The 13,193-nt window shown below is 40.6% G+C and overlaps 1 protein-coding gene across 4 annotated transcripts in view; it reads right to left on the bottom strand.

Moving 5' to 3' along the window:
- dlc1 (DLC1 Rho GTPase activating protein) overlaps positions 1 to 13,193 on the bottom strand; it is a 93,279-nt gene that overhangs the window by 61,839 nt on the left and 18,247 nt on the right. For all 4 annotated transcript variants that reach the window (XM_044191014.1, XM_044191011.1, XM_044191015.1 and 1 more), the window contains one exon: positions 2,216 to 2,249. In XM_044191014.1, coding sequence (XP_044046949.1) covers positions 2,216 to 2,249 — 34 coding nt within the window. The remainder of the gene's footprint in view (positions 1 to 2,215; positions 2,250 to 13,193) is intronic.

The following is a 13,193-nucleotide window of genomic DNA, read 5'->3' as shown; positions in this document are numbered from 1 at the left end:
TCTGTTTACTCAATGTGAACAGCCATGATTTTGCCACAATAGACTTGAGGAGGATTGAGCCACCTAGCTAGGAGAACATCTGTTATAAAATATCAACAATCATGTTCACCTTGTATGAAAGGCCAATACCATTCATCATTTTAAAGAAATGTTTTTTGAATCTGTCAAAATAACTACATCAAAGAAATCCAGTAAGTTATTTGATGAAAGTTCAGTTAAGAAGCTTGTAGAGTGGGGTGTATTAATTGTGATGCCTAAATGCTTGAAAATACTGGTAATCAGTGAGCAGTCAGCATGAAATTGATTTATTTTGGGCTTTCTTGATGTCCCATTTATTGCTTCTTGAGTTTGATTACATAACATACACATCACATCTCTCAACATATCACATGCTTCATCTCCTAGACCATGTCCAACTGATGATAAGGACGGTCAAGTATGCATGACCGTTCCAGTGCACTAGCACTCTGCAGGCCCTGTGACGCTCAGGCTAGGCTATGCATTGTCACATGAGCCCCATAAAGAACATCTTCTAAACAACAGGTTGTCAGTTGTAACTCTACTGTAGGCACATCCTATTTGTGTACAGGAAAGCCGTGACACTGACCACTCACTAAGGTGCACCCGGCGCTGCAGGGAGGTCATCAACTGTGCAATTACAGAGAGTGGACTGTGGAAACTTTTTGTTGATCACTGGTGTGCTTCCGCTGTCACAGGAATAGTAAAATTAACCATGAATGAGCTGTCTTTCATGGCAGTGCAGCAGGAGCCTTTAGGGCATGGTGTGTAATGTAACACTGTCACAAATGTGTCATGTTCCCAGGGGCTTAAATGGAGGAGATACAGAGGGGGCTTTGAAGTGTCACAATGAACACTGGGCTTTGTGCTTCATCAAGTTCCCCAAAACTCCGCCCACTGCCATCGTACCCCCACCCCCCTCCAGAGTCCTGGGTTCCATCACACAGACCCAGATATGGAAGTTACATAACTTGCTTACAGGAAGTCAGACTGATTTAAATGAAGAAAAATGACCAAGAACATTTAACCCCTTTGAAGTTGGCACTGTGCATTTTTGCATGCTTTAGCCTCCTTGTAAAAAATGTTTGGAGTGGGCCTTTCGCCAAAAGGTAGTGCTCATGCATGCACGCACACGCACACACACACACAAGAACAAACATACTGACAGCTTCTGCACATTTCCCATGAAAGGTTTTCAGCAAGTGGCTGTAATTAGAGGGAGAGACAGAGCGAGAGTGAGTGAGGACTCCCAGCGGGCTTTGAGACAGCAGGGGCCAATATGAAAGCCTCGTCCCCACGTCGAACCACCCCTCTGGTATTGTTTACCAGCGGACTGACGACACAGGGGGGTGTTTAATGAACACTGCTCCCCTGCCGGCTGTCTGAAAGGAGGTCGGTCCATCCATAGTTTCCTGATGACCCTGTGCATTACCGGCAGACTGCTGACAGAGAGGTCGGAGCCAGAATGGAGGGGGCACTCACTACAGATTGAGTTTCTTCTTAAGATCGATTCATAATAAAGTGTGTAAAGTGGATGACGGCAAGCATTGCAAAGTAATGACATAACATGTCAATATTGTGATGGCTATTCAGGAGGAAGTCATGAGGACTGATACTTGTAGGCCTATGGTTAAACAAATACTACACATGTCCAGTCACAAAAATGCATGTGTGCGACGGAGTGTATTTGGATAGAGTTATATATAGCTGTTTATTCTTAGTTGCTTTCTCTACTGGAATAATTTTTGATCACTGAAACATTTTATGAAGAAGTAAGAAATGAGGGCAAAAGGAAAATAAATACGGGTCAAAAGTTTTGGGCATCAAACACAACATCAAGTCTGGCTCTTATCTTGGACAGGCGACTGGCTTGATGGTTTAGTAGATGAGTCTAGGATCTTATCTATACTCGCATCCAGTGTCTCAGAGAAACAGAGCCTGTCCTCCTCCACTCAACCCCTCCCTCCCTCCTTCCTCTCTTGCCCCACCAGACAAGGCTATCAATCAGAAATTGTACCGCAGAATCTCTTCACATGACACCAGACCAGACCCAGACCAGATCAATTGCAGACAAACACTTTTTCCAAACACACATATGACAAAACAATGAAATCTAACAAAATGCAACCTAATTAATTTGAGTGTCAAGAAGTGAGTAAACTGAACACATGAGGTTGAAAAAACAGCAGGGACTCACCAGCTTTTTCTTTCTCAGGAATGGTAGTGGTGCTCTGGGAAAGAAAAGAGAAAAAAGGTTATAGTTGAGATAGCTTAGGTTAGATGCATTTTCATGATTCAATCTCATACAGTAAAATCCCCTTTAAACATTTTACAATGTGTTTTTGGAATGAAAAGTAATGAAGAAACTATTGAAGGGAAATATCAAAAACAGTATTTATTCAGTGTTATGAAGTTGTGTTTGCTACATACAGCATGTGCAAACGTCATACGAAACAACAGATAACTAACCCACCAGAGACTTTTGAACAAATAGCACATCATTAAATGTCAGAGCACACAGCACACTCTCTTCTTATTCAACGTTGAGCCAACCCTCATGTAAACATTACTGATAAAATCACAACACATTTTGTAGCAATTGTAGATTCTCATCATTCCTTTCTTTGGCTTTGTTACAAAATTGTACTGCATCAACAAAGGGTTTTTGGCAAAAAAACAGAGCAGACGGCATTTCATTTGTAAAGTGTGTGTGTGTGTGTGTGTGTGTGTGTGTGTGTGTGTGTGTTGAGGGCAGCAGTCAGTTGGAATGCAGAGGTCTTACTGGCCTCTGACTTTTGACCTCAGGTTCCTTGGCTGACCTCCACACCCTGACCTGTTTTAATCCACACTCCCCTGGACAGGACAAGGAGGACAAGGTACATTCTTGATACAATTTATCCACTTTGTCCACTTCAGTGTGCAAACCTTGTAAATATTTAAAATTTACAAGGTTTACAAGATTACTCCCCTTCCCTGATATTTCTATTTAGATAAATGCTTCCCCTGTGTTTATTTTGTCCCCTCAGGCTTAATTAAAATCATTTAGCTCTGTCCTGCTGTGGCTACTTTAAAGCCTGTTTACCCTTTGGCACCTACTTACACAGCAGACTGAGCACAGCCAAAACCACTCTGATTATCATCTTAAAGGAATAGTTCCACATTTGGGGAAATGTGCTTATTTACTTGCTTTGCTGAGAGTTACACGAGAAGATTGATGCCAATCTCATGTCTGTATGGTAAATTTGGTGCTACCGCTAGCAGCCACTCAGCTTAGCGTAGCACAAAGACTGGAGACAAGGTGAAGCAGCTAGCCTGGCTCGGTACAAAGGTAACAAAATCCACCTACCAGCACCTCTAAAGCTTACTTATCAACATGTTATAACTTGTTTGTTTGCTCTGATTCACTGGCGACAATTTAAGATAAGAACATTAGTTTCATTTATTCATTTTAACTTCAGACTATAAAGCATGTTCTAATATGAAAAAGAAAACGAAAGAATCATTAAAAAGCAATAAATGTGACTACAGGCCCTTTGCCTCTCAAATATCAAGGGAGCGCTTATATTTTATGATGAACCACCACAGGCGTGACACAGTCTGGTGAAAGCCACTACAATGCCTGCTCTCATACGTGAGTTTGTTTTTGCTAACATGGTGGCTGATTAACGCTGGATAAAGTGTTGTCTTGGTCCCAATCTGTCTCACGCAGATTCTTTAGAAGCCAGTGAGTGAGCTGTCTGCGCATACATACTTTATCTGAAATCCATCACTGGTGGTACGTCTGCCGAGGTGTACGTGCGTGTGCGTATATACTGTAAGTGTGTGAACATGTATTTGTGCATAATGTGTGGGCAAATACATCATTTAATCACTTCATGGGTCACGTTTCAGACACAAAGCTGACTAAATTCCCCCTGTGGACAAATAGTTTTACTGATTAATGATCTGAAGAAAGACACCAGGGAGAAGCCACAGCCAAAGACTCCTACTGACTCCTCTGTCACTAAATCACCAGCACAAACAGAAAAAATACAGTGATGTGAAATCAGAGAAAGACTTCAGTGCTGTTTCAACAACCTGTTGAGAGATTTACACTTTAAGTAGGAATGAATGGGCTTGAAGCTGACTGCCACAGACAGGGAGGGAAGGGAAGTTGGAACGTATCAAGACAGATGGACTAACACGTTGTTGGGTTTAATCTTTTTTGTAGGATTTGTTGACAATAAGAAGAATATAGAAGAGCACCAGCCTTATCCTTTAATTCTTCTGTGATACATTGAAATATATCATCATACAGTATATTACAATTTGGACAGCACTGCATAAATTCATGTGTGGATTTATGCCAAAGATTTATTACCTTATATTGTGGCATAGTAGTGATAAAAAAGGGGAAAAAATAATTTCTAATAATTAGCTACAACACTCGCAGAAAGAATGGCCTTGAATAATGGAATCAATATGGGAAGTCTTGTGTTGCTTTTCTGCTTAGCACTAACAAGACATTTCAGTTCACCAGTGTGCGCCCTTCCTATTGTGTAAACACCACACCACGGGTTCCTGTCAATGACCCATGAAGTCACTTACACACAGTGTAAATCTCACCTTCACACAATGCCGTGTTTTCCCTCATAATAGCAATTACAGTTGAATAAATGTGAGTGAGAGACCACAGAGCCTAACAAGAATGTGAATGAATGGGTACCAGTAAGTACCAGTGTTTTTATAGCACCACGGTTGCATATTTTCCTGATGTTTGCCTGCGTTCCTCTGGCATGCCACAGTGCAGGTTGTCTCAGTGTGGGGTTGTCCGGGCCGTGTCAAGTGTCCACTGGGGAGCTGTAAGCTGCAGAGCACACAAGTGTCAGCTGCCTCATTTACTACCACTAATTTCTTGGAAGTGTGTTGTGTGGGGGCGCAGGGGGTATGCTATGTGTTTGCTTTATACATGTCTGTGTGTGTGTGTGTTTGTGTGTAGTGGCCTGCAAGCATGTGTGCATGCATGATTAACCACTGCAGGGTCATTATTTTCATTACTGTAGCAAGAAGTTTAGTAAAGTAGGTTTTTACAACAAATAATTTCAGTTTTAGTAATGATTTTTACAATTTGGCAACATTTTGATTTAAACATCCAAATGTCCCTTTTTTTCATTTAAGGTTGTCAAAGCCATCTCTGTCTGACAGTTTTGATATTCAATGCTTCCAACACATTTGGGTTGGTACCAGAAAAACCATTGAGGTTCAATACCAGGCCCTAGTATCAATTAATATTTAGTTTTTCAGTAATGGACACTACATTGTGCATAGCTGTGTGCACATGCTTTTCTGTGTGAGTGAGCTAGTCAGAGATGTTAAGCAGGCCATTGGCATGCAGCTCTTGCAAAACAAATCCAAGCAGTCCACCATGCCTCTCTCAACCCCACCATCACCTTCTCATCCCCAGCCCCCCTTCTGCACTGCAAATGCAGTGTGTGTGTGTGACCACCCATGGTCTGTGCTGACCAAGGATTAGGGGGCTCAGGCTAACCCAAACCATTTTCTCCACCACTTAACGCAAATGGCTAAATTGGTGCAGATGGCTTATGGTCAGGTAAGCTGGCGGCTCCAGCACTAAACATATTCTGTGTGTGATCAAGGGAAGAGAGACATTGTGTGTGTGTGTGAGTGCACGTGCCTTTCCAGGGCCTTTGGAGATGTTATCTGGAGCTAATTTCTGTTCTTTGACTGGCATGAATGTGCTCTTTCTGCCCTGCACTTATGCAAGAATTTATTCTCCATGCTCTGTTGACCCCCGAGTGCACGTGTGCAGGGAAACGTGGGAAACAATTTTATTTTAGCCTTCTCCTTGAGGAAAAGTGTGTCGTCCCCCCCATACTTTCTCCCCCACATCCCCTTCCCACATTTTAATAGTTTCCATATGTCACATTTGAAGTGTGTCAACAGGAAGTGATGCAATGACTTGGTGTAATGATGCATTGGACTATTTCCTGCAGAGCATGCATATTAGTGTCCAGATGTTGGCTATAGCAGCTATTTGAAAAGAAAACAACTCCTAACAAAATTTGACACTTGAAAACATCTCAGTAACATGTATTGACATCTTGTATAACACTAAAAGCCCAGGTGAAATGGGTGCACTTTTAGTTGTTAGCTGTGTTAGGCGGTTAATGATTTTACAATACCCACAGTGCGCACGCACGCACGCACACACACACACACACACACACACTGACTGCCAGCTGAGGCCTTGTTCTCTCACTCAACCTTGAGTCATGTCCTGTCTGAGGTGATGTTGACTGAAAGACGGTGAGAAAAGTAGATATGCACACACACACAAAGAGACAGATGTACACACATTTGCCTTTGTTTACAAGAGTAAGGCAAAGCAACAGACTTCTGGTTTCAGGCAGTGTCTGGTGGGATTTAGTGGTGGGTCCCCAGAGCATAAACTGTAAACTGTTGACTGGCCCTTGGAATCCATTACCAGATGAGACAATAACTCTTAATTTGTCTGACCATAAGACTCTTCCTCCCAAAAGGCAAACTAACTGGTCATCACCAAACTTCACTTCTTAGGTCATTCTTACAGGTGGACCATCCATAATGTCTTGTCTTCAAGACAGATTTATGAAGAGCAAAAAGGCACTCAAAAAGGCAAAAGTTTTTTTAAAAGAACAAATAATTACACCAAAGGCATACATGTTCACAAGTGGAGAAGAGTACTGAAGTCGCTCTTTTCGCTCTGGTTTTGGTTCTCTTTATACAGGATTTAATCTAGATAAAGGAGAACAGTATCACACACAAACATACCAAGATAAAACACTCACATACTGACTAACTCATCAATCCATCATCCATTATAGGCCATTCTGAGAAGGCTAGGCTTTTCTTTAGGGTGTTATAGCTCCACAAGAGGTTTTGAAAATGTGTGATAAAAAGTTTGTAATGGATGACAAAAATGCACATTTATTCACATTATTCCACCCTTGTCTTATTACACTGATTAAGAGACAAACTGTGTCACCTGTTCCCACTCACCAGGTTGAATTTGTGGCTTAATAGGGATAAGCCATATGATCCCAACTGTACAAACAATGCTAGCCTATGGATTAGCCGCTGACATTTTTAGGAGAGAGCAGAGAGTGGGTTAACAACACAGAGGGATTAGACTGTCCAAGACTGTGGTGGCCCTATAGCAGTCCTGTGGCAGACACACAGTTTACGGACTTACCAGAAGGACCAGTGGGTGAGACCTTGCTGGGTCACAGTTTTGTAACATTTACTAAGAATGCACACTCTTGACTGTCAACTTTAGATGGCACTGCATGCTGGGTAACCCAACTGTAAACACACTTTGTGCACAAGTACAGTTTCACATACCACAATAAAATATTCAGCTCTAAATAAATTTTTAAAAATCTGTTAATGAGTAGGCCACGCTCCTTCCTTAGCCATTAAAACTGAGGACAAAGATGATTAACTGAGTGAGGTGTATATTGGCTGAGGTAATGTAACTTCAAGGCAAACATGAATGAAAACACACATTCAAACCAAAAATGTGAACACATGCTCAAGCCAAATGTCTCAATTAAAACGCTAAATCACAAGCCTGAATAAGTGTTACCTAAATTGCACCTGGTTTTACAATTAATTCCTGTGTATATGTTTCAGCATCTATGAATGTGTGTGTGTGTTTCTGAGAGTGTTGTTTGTTCATTCTGTGATTTATTATCAGCGGGCTGCAGGGGTGTTTCCAGATGCCTGCATTTTTTAGTCATCCTTAAGATTTACTATCAACAAGTACCATCATCCTGCAACAATTCCCTGCGCTTTTTACAGTCTCCTTTATGTAATAGATGAGCGTTTCGCTTCATTGAGTCAGTGCATGCCTTTAACACTACCAACTAGTACAACTCATTAGCAACAAACACAGTAGAGTGATGTTTTCACGTTGGATGAAAAACTATGATTCATTTAAGGTTTTTTTTAAATACCTAAAACCATATGAAGCCAGTAAATCACATTGGTGATTATGTTGATGTGATTTAGGCATCATGCCACAGTATGTTGTCATAAAAACAAACAAAGAGAGAGTTGCAACTGAGCACAGGGGTGTAAACACATAGTTTTACATGATGTTTGACTTCCACAAAGACGCTAAAATAGAAAACTCATGTGAAACAACTAAGCGTATCGTAGCTAAAATCCATTTTGACAAAATGTGAACATTTCATGATGGCATGTTTTGGCTTCGTGCTCTGATTTGTTTTGGATTTTGTTTTTTGGCAATACTCTTCCAACTACAAAAAATGAGAAATATATTTTCTCAGCGTATCGTTCTCTCTCCTGTTCTTGGAGTGCTTTATGTAATGACTATAGCCTTGAATCGACAGGAAAAACATGGTTTCCTTGTGGGGGTTGAGGAGACGTTCATTTTCCACATCCTGTTCCAAACACAAGCCTTTTCTTTTTTTCTTACCCTCTTTTTTTAAACCACAGCAGGTCTGTGTTTGTCTCCTTGTTACAGCTGTGCTCAGCAGAGGAGTGACCTTGGAGACAATGACACCACACAAAGCGGCTAGCATGGCCATGACCAGAGCCACTACTGGCACCCCTTGTCAGACTGAATGGCGGTTGGTTTCATAGCTCACTGACTCATTATGGCCTACTACAGTCTTTAAGCCAAATATGTGGGTGGAATGTAGGCAAACATAATTATGCCTGCTGCACATGGTGTTGACTGTTGACCAAGGACGGGAATGAGAGAGAGTGGGAGCAAATGTAGAGATAAATGAAAGGCAGTGAAAGTAGCTAAGTCTTTTATCTGAGTGGGACACTGAGAAGGTGTGGTTTGGATAAAGGATGTTTGGGGACTGTGAGGCTGCCAAACCGGAACACGGAGGAAGGACAGAGCAGAGATCTGCTAGTGACCTTAGCACGCAAGCCACAGCACTTCTATTGTCCACCAAACCACAGACAGATAAAGAGCTATGTACATACATAACCAACTGGCAGGGAATAAAGTCTTTCCGTCATTCTAAAATGAAAATAACTCTCAATCAATCATCTTCCCAAAAAATCCCTTGAATCCAGACATGAAAACTCAAGATATTGGAAATCTGGTACTTTCAGAATTCACTGTCAAATAGTGGCAAAACCACCTAAGGAGAAGACAGAAGTTGTGTTTGGAGAGCTGTTGCCGTGGAGACAGAATACAGATCCAAACAATGGGTCAAAGGTTGCCCTATTATGGAATGTTTACTAAAGACTGAGAGGATGAGGGTTGGTATAGGGCAGCACCTTACCTGTCACTATATGCATGACATGTAAAACACCCCTATGCTAATTTAACAGACAGCCATGGTCTGTGCCTTGTTCAGTAGCTGAGGTCTTTACAGGATTCTGAGTATGTCTTGCTGCTGGGAACGCTCCGTGCTGAGGGTGACTGATATGTTGTTTCCGACTGTAACATTCAGAGGAAGGTGGTCAGGGGTCAGCAGCCTCCACCCGCCTCTGTGGCTTGGCACATCCTTTGCAGCCACAGAGCTCTAAAAATAGAGTCACATAACAAATGGCTCTCGCACCAAGCATAAAACTTAAGTTTGTCACTACGGATTACACTTATAAAGCCAAATGAATGACAACTAATACTGCTATGTCATTATACACATTTTAAAAAAAAAATAATAACAAAAGGCTAGTACTATTCAAGATTGGAAATAATTACACCAAAGAAGAAAATCTTTCAGTGATTGAAGCTGAAACAATTAATCAATTAACCGATTAGTTGATGGAAAAAAAGCCAACTATTTTGATAATCAATTAATCATTTCGATCATTGTTTCTTTCAAAAATGCAGAACATTCATTGGTTTCAGACTCTCAAGTGTGAATATTTTCTACTTTGCTTTGTCTTATGCGATTGTAAACTGACTATGTTTTGGTTTTTGGACTGTTTGTGGGACACAGCAATTGATGAAGTTTTAGAAAACTGCGACATTTCATGGACCAAAAGATTAATCGGGAAAATAATCAGAAGATTATATAATAAAAACAATCATTAGTTAGCAACCCTAAATATAATATACAGCCAAATCAAAAGCCAAACCAAATAAAAGCCACCTGTTGCAACACAACAATGCAAGCTAAATAACATTGCAGGACACCTGCTACACTAAGCAAGTAATAGAAACCTGCCAACAAAAACACTCTGGGCAAAGAATAGCAATTCCACCATGAGAAAAAAACACCTGCTGTGGCACAACATCCGCTAGATGTTAGCCCCACATTCGATGCAAGAATAACAGCCACCTGCTGAACACTAACAATAGCCACCAATAAGCTAGCAGGGAGCCAAGAATCTATTCACTTGAACCCAGTGCCTTATCCATAACAGTGAGTGAATGACACTGTACATGCCAAGTGAATGTCCACTCATCACCAGCGTACACAGCCACATACCACCACTTCACATTTATCATTGTTACATAAAATACAGAACAGTACGAGTACGTGCTTGGTACAATCACACCAAAGTGTTGCGCTGAGTACCAGGAGGTGTCAGGGGGACAGTAACAACACAAATACCAGTTACCTCTTGCATAATCCAGCATAAGATGGAAGGAATGCAAATGCACAGTGATAAACACTTCAGCATCTAGAAACATAACCCATATCAAAATACACACACACAAACACCATCCACAAGACATGAAATTAGACAGTCACATTTCTTTCCCCATGACTTTCTACACCTACATGTTTCCAAGGTTTACATCTGTTTGAATGCCCATATACACATCTGGCGGTCATCTAGAGTTCATAGAACTGTAGTTAGATATGTAATTCTCGTTTTAACATCTATATCAGCCAATAACAGTTGTGTTCCTCGTGTTTCAACTCGCACTTGGAGAGGCTTCAGCAGATGAATCCCAGTAATAGTTGCACACCTAATAAAGTGACTGTACACATAATTTACTTCCTCAAAAAAGGTTTTTAGTGTTAAGTTACTCTTTAAGTAAAATATGAACAAAGATCACCTAAAATTCAGTCAGTTGGTCTTACTTCCTGCCAGAATTTGAACCGCTCACTGACCTTCTGCATGGAGATATTTATCTTGGTACTTTATATACAGTATCAAGGCTGTGTTGTAATAGGTCCACATACTTTTACTTTTATCTCGAGTGCTTGGACCACTTCTCATAAATTACCTAAGTGTGTACAGTAGCAATTTCTGTGTTATAGTTACCTTTAAAACGGGTTGCATTCACCATCGGCTTGCTAAAAAGATGTTGTTTGCTGTCCTGTGTAAACTTGCAAATGCCTTCTTGTTAGGATTAATGTCAAGACATGTTCAAGGCAACACATGGAAATGCTAGTGAAAAAGCTATGTAGCACAGAGTAAGTGATTTATTGTCTGGCATTTTTCTGGAGTTTTTATATAAATATAAGCCTGGATTTTGGCTTTGTTGAATGGTACATCTTCCAATTTATTATAATCCAAAAGCCCTACAATAAATCCTATAATTCTGAAGGTGTAAAGACTGTGTCAACACTGTGTCAGAAGGGTATTGATTAAACTGGATCGATATCTTTGAGGTAGTGTATTTGCTGCATTAAGCGCAGTTCTGGTAATTCAATCACCCCATGCATACTATATAAAAGCTGTCAGGGGTACAGTGTAATGGTTAATACTAGGAGAAAGGATGAGATTATTTCCCATTATAACATGAGATTACACTCAAACTACATAAAAGGGAAACAAAGGTTAGACATTCGCTCTGGTAAAATTTTATGGTAAAATAATGACTCTAAATACTATCTTTCCTGTTATTTAGAACTGATTAGTATTTTTATATAATAACAAATGATATTAATTAGTCTGTGCTTGAATAATCTATTTTATTATGTATGTTTTCATCTTGTAAAACACAACTGTGATGTCTGGTTGAATTAAAGCTTTAACCTCAACCCTGGTTCTTCCTCACATCTGCCTTGTGTATACATCATTTAAAGGATTTGTATTGTCTAACTAAAAAGATTAAGTGGGCGTCACAACACTTTAAGTCTGAAAGGACTCCATAGTCCCCTACTACTATTAACCACTCAGAATCCCCTTCATGAAGTCATCATCTCTTTGGCCTCAATCAATCACCCCACAGGGCCTCCACTGTAAAAAGCCTCCTATTAGGCGCAGTGAAAGCACTGTTTACCCAAGCTTAGTGAGTTACCTTGGGTTACTGCAGGAATGGAGCTTGTGGAAACAGTTGGCCACAGACATAATACATCACACATCACAGAGTATGTGGCTCTGTGTCCCTTAAATTAACCGCCACACGAGTGAAATATGGCTTTGCCTTTGAGACAGAATTGTGACGTGCAACAGGACAAAGCGATATCAAGAAGGAATTGCGAGAGATAATTCAGGAATGTGAGACGTCCTTTTCATCATGGAAGTCTGACGTTTCCAAAGGTTGCAGTGTTTTGTTTTAGCTAGATAAGAGGACTGTTTTGCAATAGAAACATCCTGTTCGACATTTAGGGTTATCCTATTATGCATCACTACATCATGAGATAAAGTTTCTCAAAGCAGTTAACATCAGTTTTGTTTTTTGTTTTTTTGTTTTACATTTCCATTCAAACAAATACATGTAAAAGCTTGCTTGAGTGCTCAGTACGCTGGCTACCGGCCTTGTTCACTTTGACCTCGTTTAGAATGCAACAGCAAAGCAAGGCTGACAAAGTCATTAAGTGAGCAAGCAAGGGGTTTGAAGACGTATGTCTCACTTGAAGCGTGCCCCCCCTCTAGCTCTCCCCTGCCCTGGCTTTTCACCTCCAGACCCCCCTTCTGACCCCTTTGTTGGGGAGAAGCAGTCTAGATCTTTGGAACCAGCTAATTATAGAGTTTTAACGTCTGCTTGGCTAAGCCCTAAGTGCTGGGGGACATTCCTACAATTGGGAGATTCACTACGAGTGTGTGTGTGTGCCCCCTGTGTTTGCTGTTTTTATTTAAACTTTTGTACAGCTATGTACAAAAAAGTAACTTTTATTGGAGACATAAAAGCTGTTAAATAGTATCTCTATGCTCAACTAAAAACAATTCAAATAATTTGAAATGTTGGACACACAAAAGAAACCATAAACCTTTATAAAACAGCCACAGCTATGTACAATTTA

This window comes from Siniperca chuatsi, linkage group LG3 (genome assembly GCF_020085105.1).
Source record: "Siniperca chuatsi isolate FFG_IHB_CAS linkage group LG3, ASM2008510v1, whole genome shotgun sequence".
Classification (NCBI taxonomy): Eukaryota; Metazoa; Chordata; class Actinopteri; order Centrarchiformes; family Sinipercidae; genus Siniperca; species Siniperca chuatsi.
This window is presented reverse-complemented; position numbering and strand designations above follow the sequence as displayed.